The following is a 17,348-nucleotide window of genomic DNA, read 5'->3' as shown; positions in this document are numbered from 1 at the left end:
AAAAAGATACGCTACGAAAGAACCGAGAATTTATGGCGGGTTTGGGAGGCGTTGGTTGCCGTCAATTGCATTTTCCGGAGTTTGAAGGACAGGGTGAATACCTATCGGATTGGGAATGAACGCGACAAAAGATCTTTTTCAGACTACACGATATGAGTATAGAAGAAGTATGCGCAGGTGATGATGAGCTTCGACAGAGAATAGGTTCAGACATGTTTGAACTTCTTGTGCAAAGAAATTCGACCAAATAGAAAAGAACTTCATTATGTTCGTAATATGTGCAGTGAAAGAGACATGATCGTAATGCAAATGATGCCGCCCACCATTCTAACAACACTCCCATCCCTATGAATTACAACAACCAACGTGTTTCAGTAAAGCCGCACATGCAAGAATTTTATCCACCTCATCCCTTCAGACCAACACTCATCACTCTTCCACAAACTTCTCCTTAGTTTCCGTTCAAGATGTCAGCAGCAATCTTCTCCGCAAGCATGTAAACAGTGCTCTGCGGGTGCCCAGGAGGCAGCGAAGGGAAGCTAGAGGCGTCGACGACACGCAGGCCCTGGACACCAAAGACGCGGGCCTTGGAGTCGATGACACCCATTGGGTCGCCCTGCTTCGACATCTTGCACGTGCAGCTGGCGTGCCAGACGGTAGTGAGGGATTCCTTAATCGTCTCGACTGTGGAAAGGGTCAGTTTATGTTGTTGAGGACAGAAAAGGGCGACTTACGGATTTGCTCGTCGGTCTGCACTTGCAGGCCAGGGAAGTATTCCGGTCCCTTGACGACCTGCTGCATGACGGGCGTGTTCCAAATCTCACGCATACGCCTGTACATGGAGACGGCCAGCTCGCGATCGGCCTGCGAGGTGAGCCAGTTGGGGTTGACGAGAGGAAGGTCCTTCGTATCCGCCGACTTGAGCGTGACATTGCCGCGGCTGGTTGGCGCAACAATGGCACCCAGGATGGTCGCGTATTGCCGGCCGTTGAGCGGCTGCTGCAGGATCGGGTACAAAAAGTCGCCAATGTACGAGCCGATGGAGATCCACTCGGCCTCGGGCCAGTCGGCAGGGAACTCGGAGAGCGCCTGCAGAGTGCTGGCCGAGAGGTTGCCCTTATAGGCGTCGAGTTGCGAGATCTTTTCCCAGCCGAGCAGCTCGCAGACGTTGGATGAGAGGGGTCCTGATTGGGTAGCAATGTAGTCGACGAGAATCTTTAGCGCGTAGTTGAGGTCGTGGAGGGGCGTGTCGAGAGTGATCAGGTCGACTTCGTACGAGGGTCCGAACATGATGTGATCCCACATGTTTTGGCCAACACCCGGGAGCTCCTGGATAATGGGAATCTTGAACTTGTTGAGCTGGTCCTTGGGTCCAATACCCGAGACCATGAGCAGCTGGGGCGATTGGAAAGCACCGGCAGAGATAATGACCTCCTTCCTGGCGGTGATGGTTTGGCCGGACGCAATCTTGACTCCGGTGGCCTTCTTGTTCTTGTCGAAGATGATCTTCTTGACAAGCGTGTTGATATAGACCTTGAGATTAGGGTTGGTGAGAGCCGCCTGAATGAAAACATCAGATGCACTGCGAGTGGCATCGCTGGGCCTGATCGTCGCCGCAGCGTATTGAGTACCGAGCAAGTTTCCGCTGTTAAAGTCTGTAATTGTCTGGATTCCAACGGCATTGAAGCCCTTGATCAACCAGGTCGCAAACGATTGGACAAAGTTCGAGTACGAGACGTGTACGGGGCCGGGGTTGGTAGGATCGAACACGCTGGGGTTGTATTCGGTGGTTGCATTCGCAAGTCTCTTGGAAGTATCCGGTGGCGAGAAGGTCAAGCTCTTTTCGAAGTAGGGAAGCAAGTTGTCAAACGTGTAGCTGTTGTCCCCGAGGTCGTCGGCCCACTGTTGGTAAGAGCCCTCTGTACCTCTATTTAAAGTTAGAAACTTTTGCTCTTTTTGAATGGGAAAAGGGGGTTCTTGCCTCTGGTAGATCATGAAGTTCAAAGCACTCGATCCGCCAAGGGCCTTTCCACGGGCGTAGTGGAATTGTCTGTTGTTGCAGCCAGCCTGGGGGGTGGTCATGAATCCCCAGTCGACAAGAGGGTTGTAGTCGAGCCTTGACATTCCGACACCAACGACGTCACCCAGAGGAGTCGTTCCAAGGATAGGCTTGCCAATCTCGTACCAGTTGCCGGCTTCGAGAACTGCAACTCGGTTTCCAGCAGCAGCCAGTCGGTAAGCAATCGTATTACCTGTGGTCTGTTAACATATTAAGCAGTCATACTACGACTCTCCACATACCAGCAGTTCCTCCACCAACGACAACATAGTCGTAGGTCGTGTCCAATCCATTGAAGATGTTCGAAATGGTACCGACGAGGCCACCAAGCATGCCCGTCACAAGACCCGCGCCGGAGGTGTACTGATTGACGATGTAGGAAATAGTATCGCCCTGTGCAGCTGCAGCAGCGGCTGCCGAGCAGAAGAGAATGGAATTCGAGAACCTCATCTTGAGCAAAGACGACGAGAACAAGGACTTCGAAGTAGTGAGAGTTTTTGGCAGAAATACACCCAATGCAAGGATGCAAACGATTGAGTGGCCCGGTGCCAATTGGATGCTTGACAACTCCCGGTGTGCGGGATGTTTGACAATTTAAAGTGACAGGTTCGTCATGGCCTGTTGTCCAGCCAGACGTGCATGCGCGAACGAACCATGCAGGTGCCTCGGGTCGAGAGTAGGCCAGAGGGAGCACTAATTCTAGACTTAGCAAATACGAAGGACCTACCACGACGCCAGACTAGTTTAGATCCAGCATTGTCCAACTGGCGTCGACACATGCGGAGAAACTGCGCACAAGTGATATCATCCACAAAAAGACAGGAGGGGCTCTTGGAAAACAGTCTGCTTGAATGACAATTTCGAGAACGCCTGGATCCAAACTGCCTTTCGTAGTTAGACTCCAGATCCCGAAGCGGGAGAATGCAGCGGGATCTTAACCTTGAACTCAGCTTGACGCGTTTCCGTTGACAACGCTGCGAGTCCACGTTGCTCGCGCAGATGTCTTGTTTGGTTTCTCAACGCGATACCAGAGCCTTGTTAGTTTGTACAGATCTACACACGTTCATGCCGGTGTCAAATCTGGTTCGCGCGGGCGGGGAAGCGGTTCCTACGCCTTGGGCAGATTTGGCTCTGTGACAAAACTTCCGCAAAGACGATGGAATGCCACGCGAGTTGGAGTGCAACCACAATCTTTCCTAGGTCAACACCAAGGGCCGAGCGCAAGTGCCGAAGGCTGTATCCACAAAGTTCCAACGTTTGACATTACGGAGCCACAGTAGCCATGTCTTTGGGTTCGGGAAGGCGTTACCACCTCTTGGATGGTCTTTACCGAAATAAGGAGAAGACAGAGAGCGTCGTGCCATGAAAATGTCTGGGCTAGCACAACTGCCGAGACTCATCTTGAATGACGTAAAGAAAACTCCCGGGAAGGACGTTGAAGATGTTCTCCATTGAATTGAGAAAGGCTTCATCAAGGCCTTGGGCGAGAGCCCGGTTCTCATCGACACCTCACAGCCTCCACCATGCCCAGAGTCAATGCTGAGCGCGGAGGGCTTGGCGATGGTTGAGCAACAGACTGGCGTTGAGTGGGTTTTCGGAAGAGCAGTTCTAGCCCACGCATGACCACTCTAGCTCTAAGCGCTAACACCATTTTGTCCGGCTGGCGACGCCAAAATGCCAGAACCGTCACCTTGACGCTTCAAAGGTCGTCTACTCCAGCCTCCCCTGACTTCGGTTAGCATATTGTTGCGATTTGATCTTCTTTTGCCACGGTCATTCGCCAAAGGCAAGCCGGAGAAACAAAAGACAGAGACTCCGTGCCCTATCATGTGTTCCTTTGAAGTGACGTGCAAGCTTGATGTGGTAACACTTAGTCAAGTGTGCAATCTTGAAATCGTATATCGTAGATGGCTTCTCGTTGCCAATGTGCTAGATGCTGGATGGAGAGAAGGGGGATGGTCCGCGGAGACGATGAACAAAGCAGCCAGAGCGTAGACCACCGGGTTTCATTTTCACTCCTACCAGGTGAATTGCTCGATAGCAAAGTCAAGGGGGAGAAAACGGTCAATGGCTCCGTTGCGCTGTACCGGGCAAAGTCTGGTCGGGCTGGATCTTGGAATCCCCAGCGGCTTAGGAGGTCTCTTGGAACAGGATTGAGCAATGAAGCGAAAACCTGGATCATACCGCGGAGAGTTATTGAAATTCGAATTTCCAATGTCACTCAGGGCGATATCAGATGATTTGCCAAAGGTGATGGGTTGGTGAAGAGCCATAGCCGTCACGTCCGGGTCGAAGCAGACGCGACACACCTACCTTAGGACTAGCTTCTTAACGCACGGACCACAAAGCAAACTGGATGATTGGCCCATTTCCCGAGCCAATGAGAAACTACTCTCGCGCTCACCCTTCGCTTTCATCCTTCCTGGACGTGGTCTTCACTCCATCAACACTCATCTGAGCCGAGATTCCTTTGCAGCTCTCTCAATGCTGGTAAGATACTCCTGGTATATGCCATCCTGAACACGACAAATCCAAGCCCTGAAAATCAAGAACCCGATCAATCCTTTCCGTTGCTCTGGGCTGACATCGCCATGTCACGTAGCGACTAGTATCAACGAGCTGTGCATCGTGAGGCTGAAAGTACCGGGGAGACGACGAGGTCATCGACTTCTCGGCAATGGGAGCCACAGGCGGTCGCTCACCGTGACGCGTACAAATGTTGATTAGAGCTCCAATCGCGTCCAAGACCTTGAGCTGGTTGAGGTGCCGAGGCTGCTTGCACCTGGAGTTGTCAACATCGCCAAAGCGGCTTTTTTGACCGAGGAATCTGATCACGACCGCGTGTCTTTGATGAGTGGCCGGGAGGGAAGAGACCAAATCATGGAAAGCCACGACAGCAACGGTCGAGTTTCCCGAGGATCAAATTGCTACGATGTCTACCGCGTTCAGCGTCCGCGAGCCCGGTAACTTGAATTCGACGAAGCACGAATCCTTTCCAGGTATCCAACACGTCGATCACCATCACAACCTGAAAAGACTCTTACAAACTTCTCGTGTCTTTGGCATGCAAGGATCAATCTTACGCCCAGCATTGAGCGCCAGATTGAACATAGCAACCGAAATAGCCATCGACAGAAGTCTCTGACCTGCAGCATCATCTTACAATTAGACTTGGCTCTAAGCTTAAGCTTGATTGGAGCAGGGACCATGATCCACAAAGGACTAATCGAGGATGTACACCCGCCGAGAGACCAACAGGGCACTTGATCCTTCGCTGCCGGCAGCCTCGAAGGAAGCACGCAGGGGCAGAACAAGCGCGAAACGACGGCATGAATCGCGTCATCTCGATACCGCATGAGGTAGGTGATGATGTCCACGCAAAAGACGCTCACGAATTGCCGTATCCATCTGATGGAGTTGCAATTTGCTCTATTCAGATATAGGTCTGACCAAGTAAAGCTCTTAGGTCACCACATTTCCATTCGAAGAGAGACAGTCAGGATGAACTGTCAAGTCAAGCTCGTTGGGTTCAGTCAAGCCTTTTGGCCCACGAACCTTGATGTTCACCCACGAGGCGCGGGTAGATGATGCGATCCTTCAGCCGCGTCGCGCTCCAAACCTTGCTTCTGTTGCTCCTCCCTTTCTCATCAGACCCCTAGCCGACCCTAGTGCATATCCTCTCCCGATTGCTCTTTTGCTCCTGAATCCTCCGGGGCTATTCCCAGTCATCTATTGTCGGCGACGGATGAACGAAAGCGGTTGATGGGGTCGTTGTTGAGTAATCTTCTGGGAAGAGGCCAGACTTTGGTAAAGCAGTATTCTCTAGTCAACTGGATTTTCTGTCGCGTAAAACCATCATGGCCAGCTTTAAAGACATATTGCCCGTCATCGAAGCATGCTCTTACCAGTCGTCTTGGCTGGTGAAACAGTAGCATTGCCATCGGTTGCTGCCGAATGCACACGGTCTGGGAATCAGCTCCGCATCCATGCTCCCATGTCTATCGCAGGGCTCCCACCGACCAGGGCATGAACTTGACCATTATTCTCGCGCTTCGAAACCGCACGCCGCGAAACGAAACCGCCATGATCCAACTGCAAACGTCGCCGTTTCTACTGTTGAATCCTCGCAACGTCCGCCACACAACTTTACTCACGCCTTACGCCTGCTGCAAAAATCTGCATATTTGCCGCATGCAGTCAATATCATCTCATCTCATGATTGCCGCTGCTTTGTCTCAATGGACCTCGGCGACTTACACCCCGACAGCAGGCGCCGAGCCACAAAGCGGGTGACCTGCGTTAGCCGCGCATCGGTGACAAGCGTCTCCCTGTGATGAATTCTTGCACCCACACCATGCCTCAGGCAAAGACACGTAGCCAACCTGAGGCACATAGGCACTCGAGCATATCGACGGATATGGCGTCGCAGCCAATCCAAGTCACCCAGCCAGTCAGTCAGAAGGCACGGGCATCTCCGACCGCCGACATACGAGTTACGACTCATCTGCCCCGGCGCATCTACACATTATTCGGCAACGGAAGGGGAAAGGAAAATACAGGGTGATGCGGCTCTGCGCGAGCCTCATTTAGGCAAGACTGACGATGCGAATAGCGACAGGGATATAGCAGGGATCATGTTGATCAAGTTGAAGAAACAGGGTTAAGCTTGTTATGCATCTTTCTGGCCTTATTGCGTCGTCAGTGTCGCTTGCACGTCGTCGTCACCACGCATAGCCCTCCGGTGAGAGCACAACGTACGCGCACTGCTCCGCCATACGCGCAAGATTGTGAGGCTCGACTCGGTCATCTTTTCCTTTTTTTCAAAAGTCGGGCGAAGTCTCTCGCCATTCATGATTCGACAGTCGTGCTTACACCCTGGCCCCCACACACGAAATCCCCACGTCCTCCCAGCTCTTTCTGCCAACAGGGCTCTCCCAGTGCTTGCGAGAGGAAAATAGATACGCTGCCTTATCGAGCCGCACCCGAGCCCAGCACATCGACGGCAGACGGGGATGAACAAATAGACCAGATGGACAGGGAGGCGACGTGGTTTGGTCAGGTTGGACTGGTGAAAGGAGAAGAACGTCACTATGGATAAACGACCCAGAAAAACGATGAGGATGAATGGCGGAAGGAAAAGAGGCAGAAACGGCGAACAAGTGTACGAATTCGCCGACGTCGAAGTCCCTCACAGTTGTAAAATTCAAAGATGGCAGCCAAGCCCCGAACGAGTACGAGGACGTCTTCTTGCTTACTTGCACCACCCTCTCGCTCAGGAGGCGTGCTTACTGTAGTCCCTGCTGCCCCGTGCATTCAGGTCCCAGCCTAACCAAGGGCCGCGCCGGCAAGGCAACAATAATGCGCAAGGCCCACATCATCTACGACGCACCCGCAAGGCAACGGGTCTATAAGGCAGAAAAGCAAAATCCGTCCGGCATAGATGTCATATCAACTGTATTCTATCAAGATGGAGATCTCATTAGGCAACAAAGATCTGGAGCAATAACTTTGTATTTTCCGTATTCTTTTTTGCTTTTTGGCAATGACAACAGCTGCGCGCGGCACGAGGCGCGCGAGTAAGGTTGACGGGACGGTTTGCGATTGACGGCAGACCGGGTGGGGGGTACAGACGATAGATAGGGCTGTGGGTTATGTGAAACGCTTGTGTCGTTGTTGCATGTATGGCGGTCGAGGAGTAGCGTCGTGGTTTGAATCAGTATCAAGTAATCTCCAGTTGGAAGTGATTGACATCGCTGACTGGGGATAGAGAGTTACTCTGACTCGTTTTGTGGAAGCGCGAGGCTGAATATGTTCTCGAGGCATAGTGTAAGACGTTTGGATGGCAATGGAAAGGCGCTTTGAAGCGTTGATACTACTCTAGGTCATGTCGTTTTTGTGTGATACGTACAAGTACATACATACATCTTGGGAAATAATATCACCATGCAGGAAAAGGTGTCATTACCTCCGCTACTCTTCTCCCAGGTAACGACCAAAGAACGTGTTTGAACAAGCCATCTACGCCCGCCCAGCAGCACACCAATCGACTCCTCTTCCCCTTGCTCCGCCAACTGGAGCTCCTCCAGAAAGCCACCTTGATGTGACCACCTTTTTCATAGTTCCGTGGAAACACATCACAACCCAATCGCCCACAATGGACCGGCAAACAGCCGGCAGTTGGCATCCGTAACCTCTTGTCGAATGGGGTACCCGCCAGCACGACCATCGTTGCCCACAACCCAGAGATCACGGAACGAAGAACCGATCTGCGGCCATCCGTCATTGGGAGCAGGTCCACGCCGCGGATTCTTCGCAAAATCGGCCCACGCCTTCATCATGTAGCGGCTGAGGTCTTTTTGTTGTGTCGTAGCGCCGTCCTTGGGATAAGTACCAAAGACCGAGTAGACCTCGGAGCTGTGGTAAGCGCCAGGGTTGGGAACCAAATTCTTGGGGACGGGCAGATTGTCAAAGGTCGCGTTGTAGTAGTAGCGGAATGCCTGATACTGATTCGAAGCTGCCGTCTGTGCAATGGCAGATGTGAAGCAGGTGTAGGACGCATCGCGGATGAGCGCGCGGATCGCAGCAATCTCGTTGTTGGGATATTGTCGCCGGTACGTGGCTTGTACGGCCTGCTGGATGACGGTTTGATTCGGGAAGAAATATTGCAGGGTCTGATTTAACGTCTTGAAATCAAACGTAACCTGGAAAATGCTCCCTTCGTCACCATTGGAGCCAATGAGGATGGGAACTTGCGCCGCAGTGCGCATACGAATCTGATTTTCGATATGCGTGATGGCGGTGCGGTTCTCGACCTTGGGGGCGAAGTTGAGACGGTTCTTCTCAATGATGGAGCGGATGAGGTCGACCGGCTTGTCGCGTACGCAGTCGATCTCCTTCTTGCTTGGAGTGGACGTGCAGTTCAATGTTTTGGTGAGATTCCGCCATGCAATGCCGCCGTCAGTTGGCCCTGCTCCTCCTTGCGATTGAATAATGGCGCCCTGGAAGTTGAGGGGCTTGGGAGGTAAAGCCCAGAGCATCTTGACGGAGAAGCCACCAGCGGATTCGCCGAAAAGCGTAACCTTGTTTGGATCGCCGCCGAATGCCTTGATATTTTTTGCTACCCAATCAAGAGCTTTACGTTGGTCCAGCAGGGCTAGATTCTGATCATATGGACTCAAGTCTGGTGAATTTGGGAATCCAAACACTGCAACACGAATCGAGTCAATCAGTCGTTCTAGTTATAATTCAGATATGAGTTCTTACCGTTGGTACGATAGTTGAAAGTGACGACAATCACGTCTTCGTACCCCGCAATGTACGAGCCGTCGTACTCATCGTTCCAGGAACTTCCAAATTGCAAGCTACCACCGTAGATCCAAAACATGACCGCGCGCCCCTCGGATGGAGCAGGGGTGGACGGTGTATAAACATTGATGTAAAGGCAATCTTCGCTCTCTGGCGGAGGTGGCGTGTTGAACAGCTCTTTTGAGATGGGTCCTTTGAAACAGTCAGGAAACGTTCGTCAGGGCTGAAGTGGAAACGTACTGTTGAACTGCTGAATGCAAGCTGGCTTCAAGTCTTTCACATCCTTTGGTGAAGTCCACTTTTCGGGGTCTTCGGCCTTGCTAAACCGCTCGGGAGGGGATTTGGCATAAGGGATTCCAAGATATTTGTTGACTGGGTCTTTGAGGTCGGGAATGGTCCCGGTGGTGCCAATTATCTTCCCATCTCCCAACTCAACGGAAGGATCCGGTCCAGATGAAGAAGATTGTGGGACGGCGTCTGCGAAAAAGGGCGACTGGGCCAAAAGAGCAAAGCCGGCAATGAGCGACGAAGAAAGATCGAAGTTAACCATGGTGGTGAAGGAGTGACTTCGCTGCTGGGCGGCGAGATGGACGAACGAAAGCAGACATGCCGCGGCAGTTGGTTTTTTGTAAGAGCGCAATGGGAATCATCTAGGCGGATCAAAGGACGCGGACCCCCCGGCTTTCTGAACATAAAGCTCAACACCAGCGAGCTTGAGCGCGTCGGTTTCCCAGAAAGGAAACTCGATATGAAGTCGCATTAATCATGACGGCTGGGCGGCCGGGATTTGCTGGATGGGGCTAGGGCAGTGGGAACCCGAGGGGCAGATCAAGGATTCCAGAAGAACGATCGTCTGAATGAACAGGAGCAGTGGAAGGCGGTGAACTTGGCGTCTAGTGCGGTTGGCCTTGAGAATAGAGATTGCGATGAGAGGGACTGCTGCTTACAGAGAGTGTCTCGTTGTCGATGTGTTACGGAGTCCGAGTCTACCGAGTTGGCCGGCTGCGGGACTAGCGGGATGGACCCGTTGTCCTCTCTTCCACTCCCTTTTCGTCCACCAGGCCAAAGCAGGGTCCTCGCGTGGGCGCCGGTTCCTTCTCGAATAGCCAAACTTTGGCAGCAATCGAGCCATCCTGTCGCAGCCTTTTCATGCTAAATTCGTTCTCCACGTGCCCCGGCTCTCCACCTGACATTGCCCGACGCCGTTGTGGACGGCTTCCTCGTCACTTTGAAGCTTATCTGCTGAACGGCGTCTAGAGCTTCTTTTATTGTTTATTGTTTACTCATGTCGGATTTACCTACGCTCCCTTTGCGCCAAACGCTTGACCTCCAGCCGCTGCGTCCAACGCCATACTTTCATCTAGCCCGCAGACCTGGAAGCAGAACTTGGGCGTAAAGTACTCGGGAGCGCCAACAACGCCCGTCTGCTTCAGCTGCTCCAAACCCTGCTTGATGGCCACGTACGCCGGCGCAATGCTTGCAAACGGAAAGATGATCATACGGTAGCCCATCTCTCGGGCTTCGTCGACCGAAATAGTGGGCGTCGCGCCGTGCTCGACCATGTTCAGCACCATGGGCCACGGCGCCAAGTCCTTGACTATCCGCCTAGCCATGTCCTTGTCCGTCACGCCCTCCAAGAAGCCCACATCGGCCCCAGCGTCGCGCGCTGCCTTGAGACGCGCGACTGCCGCGTCGTACCCCTGCCCCTGGAGAGCATCCGTTCTTGCGATTATAACAATGTCGCTGCCGAGCTTTCTACGCGCCTCACGCGCTGCCCGGATCCGTGAAGTGTACACGTCGACGTCTACAACCTCCTTGCCAGCCAGGTGACCGCACCTCTTGGTCTGCACCTGGTCTTCAATGTGGAGTCCCGCAACACCGCCGCGAGCGTACAGCTCTACCGTGCGGGCGACCATGATTGGTCCACCGTAGCCCGTATCAGCGTCGGCGATGAGTGGGATTTCAGGCTTCAGCGAGGCAATCATCGAGCTGTGCGCGGCCATGTCGTGCTGAGTCGCGATACCCAGGTCGGCGTGTCCCAGGCGGGAAGCTGTGGTTCCGGCACCTGTCTGGAAGACTTGTTAGGATGAGCGCCAATGGTGGCAGCTTGACACTTACCATGTACAGGCAGCTGAATCCCACTTGGTGGGCAATCCGGGCGGAGAAGCCATCGTAGACGCCTGGGGCGATGACGATGTCCTTGCCCTGCTCGAGGGTTTGGCGGAGGGTGCTGGCGGCGCCGTTGAAGGACATTTTGTTGGTGGAAATGATGTAGGTTGATGGCAGCTACAACTGTCGTCCCCCTCGATCTTATAAAGCACAGGGGCGTCGACGCATTGTTACTAGATGTGGAGATGGAGTGGGTTCTCCCGCTGCGGTGTTGATCCAATCGACAGCCGATGATCGGAGGACGACCGGCAGTGGGTTCCGCCACGTGCGAGTTATTCCCGGTGGCAACCTGACGAAATATTGATCAAAAGAAAGGATGGTGATCGTTTTGGACAAAATCTTCGCGTAGGCGTTGGCAAACGTGGGAAGAGAGTCGTCGGCTGAGAGGCGGGGTGGCGAGATAAGATAACATGATCCAGCAACCAGCCGTCTCGGCTGCTGCAGACTGCGAAAGCTGGTCGTCTTTCCTCAACACCATTGCCGCTGCGGAGATAGCAGAAGCTCTATCTCCTCTCGACAGAGACCTCCAAGTCCAGACATGAGGGCTGTGGTCAACGCGCTGGCCATTGGCGTCATGGTGATTCGATAGCCCGGAATATCAAGTCCGCCTGTTTCATTGCACGCGATGGACAATCAACAGTAAACATTCAGGTCCAGAAGAAGGGCGTTTGGAGCAGTGAGGCTGACAAGAAGACGTGCATGCTGGACGAGGGGTCCCTCGGCTATCTCCCCAGGTTCATCTTTGCCTAATCGAGCTAGTCCAACGTGATGGCAGCCATGACGTACATGGTGAATGGGCAAAGATAGAACCACCTTTTACTTTGCTATGCTGCTCGGAGATTTTGGGAAACTCCCATGCGCTTGGCCCGCTGAAAGCATGCACCTGGTCAATAGACGACTGGATAGTCTGGTGCGAAGAACATGTGTTGTTGGACAGGGGCCTGTTGTAGTTGTTGCTGATGCTGGACAATTTAGAGCCATGGCACTAAGCGAGGCGCGACAGAGAACCAATATCACTGCAGTAGTCGCCGTGTACGAGTCTAGACGTTGGGCAGCACTTGGCTACCAATACGTGCAGTTCTACCAGTAGCATGCGCTGAGTTGTTGCTGTGACAGAACCATGGTCGAGACGATGGGCAGCAGGAAGACGCGTATGGGGACAAGATCGTCACAGTCCAAAGAAGAAGCCAGCGATTTGAGTTCCTGTTACGGACGTGGACACGTGCAACGGTTGGGACCAAGGCAAAGGTGCGACGGAGACTGGCGTCTAAACGTGACAGCATGATGCGGAAAAAGGCTGTGACTGGTCCAACGCACAACGAGAAAGTCAGGAGCATTGCCGGGAATTCTCGAATCATGAACATGGCGAGCTGGATGGAGTGGTGGACTGGTGGTTCAGGCGGCGGTGGTGGCAGTGAGGAGAGGAGTGTGGAGCCGGTGCCCAGCCTCCCACCGCCAGCCAGCTCTCACGGCCTTGATGCCACGACGTGGGTATCCCGATTGCCTTGGGTTGTTCAGCCCATGCCCAGTCGATGGCTCTTGAGAAACAGACCCAAACGGGAAGGCGTGGCTGATTATCGCTATCGCCATCTGTTTCGCTATGCACCGGGGGTCATGCGAGGAGGATACCTCCATGGTCCCGGAAACGGCGGCGGGTCGCTACGAGGACTGTGGTCGTGTTTATCCGGGCGGTGGAAAGAGAAAATGCAACAACATGAGACGGAGGGAAAGTCGGTGTGGACAGTCAGAGGTCAGTCAGCAACGGATATACAAGTCAGTAGTCAGCACGGCAGAGGGTGAGGAGAGGGAGGAAAATAAGAAAAGATGACATGACGGCTGAGGAGTGACGGCTGAGTGAGAAGAAGGTCGATGTTGTTGGTTGGGGTAGACTTGGATGTCGGTTCGGGCTTCGGGCAGCGCAGCCGCCAGACATGGTGGTAGTCAGTAATAGTAGTAGCTTCAGCCCTGTGCATCGCGTCTTTCCCCTCGCCTTGCCGTCAACATCCACCTCACCACCCTCTCCATCACACTACACCTCTCGCGTCGCGCAGCCGTCATGTTTGCTGCGCCTACTCCTTCTCTCCTGGTCCTGTTGTCCTCCTCGACCGTGGCCCCCAGCACTGCCCTGCTACTCTAAGAGGGCCAAAAGCCGCCACCGCTGCTGCACGCTGCCACCTACTGTACCGCCGCGCGCAATAATCCTGCCCTCTCCGCGTCCTCGACTTTCTCCCCACCATTAACCTCCTCTGCTTCGGCCGACCTTCTGCGACTCTATTCTCCCACTCCAACATCGTCTCTTCCCCATGGAGGGATACGCCCACCCTCCGCCCATGGCCCAGCCGGCTGCTGCTCCGCCGATTCCCGCCTACACCTCGACGCACGCATCTGGCACCCGCCAGCGAATCATTACCTCGTGTCTCACGTGCCGCCGCCGCAAGGTCAAATGCGACCACAAGTATCCAATCTGCTCCGCTTGCTCCAGAGGAAACCATGTCTGCTACTACGCAAACATTCCCAACCAGCAGTCGGGCCGCTCGCCACCCAATTCGTCGTCGACTGCTTCATCCAATCGCGTGAGCAAGCACGCCGCCCCCCATCCGCGAGGAGGTCCGTCTGGAAGCCACGCCGAAATCAACGCGCGCCTGGAAAGACTAGAGTCTCTGCTCGAGCGTGCCGTATCGCAGCCAGCCTATCCGCCCGTCGCCACCAGGCAGCCTCCTCGTCGCGAGCCAATCAAGTCCGAGGTAGTCGACAGCAAGGAGACGGCCGAAAACTCGGCCTCCCCAAAAAGCACTACATCATCGGACCAGATCCTCGCCGCTGATGCTTACGACGGGACACTACTCGTCGAAAATGGACAATCGCACTTTGTCTCATCCCTCCATTGGGCTCTTTTAACAGATGAGGTGAGCACTTATCCGCCGCGAATAGCACAGAATCATTTTGCTCATGTATCCAACAGTTGCAAGACATCAAAGCCATCTTGAGCAACGAGCAGCATCGAGGGAACCCGGAAGAACCATGTGAACCGAGAATCCGCACATCGCAGTCGCTACTCTTTAGCAGCGGCCAAGCGTCGCGCGATCCTTCGGAGTACATGCCAAACACTCCCGAAGAGTGCTTTGAGCTTTTCGGCATCTTCATCCAAAACGTCGACCCCGTTAGTCGGCTGGTGCACAAGCCGTCTCTGAGCCGCAGATTCAGCTACTTCATCCGAAGATGGGCCAACATGAGTCCCGCTTCTGGACGCGAAGACAGGTTAGTTGGCTCCAAACACCAAACACGTGACTCAAACTCACGCCACTACCTTAGTGATGCCTGGACGGAAGAGCAGATTCACCATTTCGAGCCCCTAGCATTTGCCATTTTCTATTCCGCAATCAACAGTTTGAGACCTGAGGCAGTCACCAACCGTTTCAGAAAAGATAAGCAGAACTTGATGATGAGATATCATCAGGGTCTAGAGCTTTCTCTTCAACAGGTCGACTTTTTGACCACTTCGAGTCTCGAGGTCCTTCAGGCATTTGTTCTGCAGCTGGTATGCGTAATTCCTAAATTTCCCAACCTTGGTCTGATTGTTGTCGCAGACATGCCAAGCGCGCGAGGACGACATGGGCCCTGTGTGGCCGCTCACGGGCATCGCGATCCGTATCGCCATGCTACAAGGACTGCATAGAGAGCCCACGCTTTTTGCAAGCTCCTCGATGGATGAAGTGCAAATGGAGATCCGCCGGCGCGTCTGGCATCAGATATGCCACATGGACTGGAGAGCCGCAGAAGGGAAAGGTATGGAACCAACCGTGTCGGACGATGATTTCACCACGATGCTCCCAAGGAATGTCAACGACACCGACCTCGTCGAAGGACGCCAGCCGCCGTCGGACCCATACATGGAGGAACAAGGCTTTACAGACATGACGCTCCAGCTCTGCCGTCTCAGCATGATCAAATGCTTCCGTAGGATAGCTCAGAACGTGTACCACCTGGATCGAAAGGTCAAAGCTTCAAAAATCAAAGACGGCGAGACTTGCGACATTGTTCAGGAATTCCAGGCCCTATTTGAGGAAACCAAGAGATTGGTCGACGAGGTACACGACAAGAATGAACGGTGTTATCTCCGATACTGCCGCATCGACATCACCATTCAGAGATTGACCATCGGCCTGACGGCGAATCTGGAGTGGCGATGCTGGCTCATATTCTGGTATGGCGTCCCGAGGGAATTCAGACATCTTGTCATCACCGATGAAATCCGCACCCAAGTTCTCGCACGGTCGATTTCGTTGATTGAATCCCTCAACACCGTGTCGTCCGACAAGGATGCAGAACACTTCCAGTGGCACATTGGGGGCCATGCAGCGTTCCAGTCCATCATGCACGTCCTCTCAGAGCTCCGTGATCCTCAGTTTCCTGCCGCAAACGACTCGAATATCCGCTGCAGGGCTCTGCGTGCCCTACACACCGTGTATGCTGTCAAGGGCCGGAACGATTCGAATACATGGGCCGTTATTCGCCGCATGATTGACCGACTGGACCCCAAGCACGAAAGCGCCAAAATGAGTACCATGGGTGGCTTCTCGGAGAAGCGTTTCGGAGAACACGACCTGAGTGTCATTTATTTTGCCAAAAGCCCGAGTCCAAGCACTATACCTACTCCGCAGCCTCAACATGTACCATTACCGTCACGGCAAAACCAACAGCAGATGAACCTAGCTCAAGCGCGGCCTCCTGTTACCTTGTCTCAACAGGATTACGTTCTCTACCCTTCTGCTAATGGCCCACCAATGGTATCGACAATGGGTAATGGTGACACCATCGAGGCACGGTACGCAGCCAATGGCCCTGGATTGTCTGCCGGTTTGTCAGAGATTGAGAGGATGACGAGTAGCGGACTGGGTGACATTAATACCAACGCCTGGCTTCAAGACATGGCGATGGACATGGATTGGGTAAGCAGAATCATTTGTGACACGCCTCTTCTTTCTAACTTGTTTACAGGGGTTCTGGAACTTTGATCCTCTGCAGTTCGATGCCGGATTCGGCCAGTATGCGGCTGGCAATGGCCAGGGCCAGTGAGACATTTGCGGGCTCTCTCGACTTGTCGGTGGAGTTTCCAACCCGCTAGAAACGCCAAGGTCACCCAGACCTCTGGCGTTGTCGATGATCTTTCATCTCTTTGAGCAACGGAGCTTGCAAACAGGTGAATTGGCGGCATGCAAGTTCCCTACACGTCCGGGAATGTTTCCTATACGTCCGGGAATAATGTTTCCACCAACCAACTTCGAGTCTATTACAACGTCTTAATGATCACGACGTTCGGAAAGACGACGTGGGCGTAAGACTCTAGTCAAGGCTCATGGTGATGGCTAAACTCGCAAATGGCGCGTCGTGAGTCGACAGATCGAGGCGGGGCGGTCTTGGCTCATGAGAGGGGGGGTTTTTCAAGAACCAAATGTCTATGTCATGGAAACCACCAAAGTCAGCGGCTTCGATTCTTCGAAACGGGGAAAGTCGGAGCACAGCAGTCGTTTCCTCGAGAGCACTGACAGAGTGTAGGTACATAGAAGCAAAACCGGCAGACTTTGTCGGCATTCAATGAACACTTCAGAGATCACCAATTCTTCCAGTATTTCCAGCGGAAACCGAAGACCGAAGCGCGATTGGATGCAACTTGCACAATTCTAGCAATGTTGTTCTTTGGTGTTTCCCCACCGGTTCACTTTCGGACATGCCGCGGCCGTTCTCTCGCCCACCGCCACGACACGCGCCTCCTTTTCACTACTTGTTGCAAACAAACATCAAGGCTGAAGTAACG

At 53.5% G+C, this 17,348-nt stretch overlaps 5 protein-coding genes across 5 annotated transcripts; 2 read left to right on the top strand and 3 right to left on the bottom strand.

Annotated features, from left to right (window-relative positions):
• Window positions 1-269: 269 nt before the first annotated feature.
• BKA78DRAFT_334565 (choline dehydrogenase) lies at window positions 270-2,392 on the bottom strand (the record flags this gene model as incomplete). The annotated part of the gene is made up of 4 exons (XM_066890198.1): window positions 270-684; window positions 735-1,927; window positions 1,982-2,252; window positions 2,302-2,392. The coding sequence occupies 4 exons, from the start codon at window positions 2,390-2,392 to the stop codon at window positions 452-454; spliced, it is 1,788 nt and encodes a 595-aa protein (XP_066749197.1). The 3' UTR covers window positions 270-451.
• A 4,655-nt stretch (window positions 2,393-7,047) lies between these two features.
• BKA78DRAFT_9532 (uncharacterized protein) lies at window positions 7,048-7,673 on the top strand. Its single transcript, XM_066894035.1, has one exon. The coding sequence runs from the start codon at window positions 7,184-7,186 to the stop codon at window positions 7,637-7,639; it is 456 nt and encodes a 151-aa protein (XP_066749196.1). The 5' UTR covers window positions 7,048-7,183; the 3' UTR covers window positions 7,640-7,673.
• A 520-nt stretch (window positions 7,674-8,193) lies between these two features.
• BKA78DRAFT_291202 (Carboxylesterase) lies at window positions 8,194-9,914 on the bottom strand (the record flags this gene model as incomplete). The annotated part of the gene is made up of 3 exons (XM_066885857.1): window positions 8,194-9,293; window positions 9,323-9,556; window positions 9,605-9,914. 3 exons carry the CDS (start codon window positions 9,912-9,914, stop codon window positions 8,194-8,196), a joined length of 1,644 nt encoding a protein of 547 aa, XP_066749195.1.
• Window positions 9,915-10,662: 748 nt separating this feature from the next.
• BKA78DRAFT_329207 (putative carboxyphosphonoenolpyruvate phosphonomutase) lies at window positions 10,663-11,617 on the bottom strand (the record flags this gene model as incomplete). Its single annotated transcript, XM_066889653.1, has 2 exons — window positions 10,663-11,433; window positions 11,483-11,617. 2 exons carry the CDS (start codon window positions 11,615-11,617, stop codon window positions 10,663-10,665), a joined length of 906 nt encoding a protein of 301 aa, XP_066749194.1.
• Window positions 11,618-13,753: 2,136 nt separating this feature from the next.
• On the top strand, window positions 13,754-16,712 carry BKA78DRAFT_9512 (uncharacterized protein). The gene is made up of 3 exons (XM_066894031.1): window positions 13,754-14,439; window positions 14,496-15,071; window positions 15,121-16,712. Exons 1-3 carry the CDS (start codon window positions 13,837-13,839, stop codon window positions 16,546-16,548), a joined length of 2,607 nt encoding a protein of 868 aa, XP_066749193.1. The 5' UTR covers window positions 13,754-13,836; the 3' UTR covers window positions 16,549-16,712.
• The last annotated feature ends 636 nt before the right edge of the window (window positions 16,713-17,348 follow it).

This window comes from Phyllosticta capitalensis (genome assembly GCF_038381095.1).
Source record: "Phyllosticta capitalensis strain CBS 128856 chromosome Unknown BKA78scaffold_1, whole genome shotgun sequence".
NCBI lineage: Eukaryota > Fungi > Ascomycota > Dothideomycetes > Botryosphaeriales > Phyllostictaceae > Phyllosticta > Phyllosticta capitalensis.
Note: the sequence above shows the minus strand (reverse complement) of the source record. Positions and strands in the feature narration are given on the sequence as shown.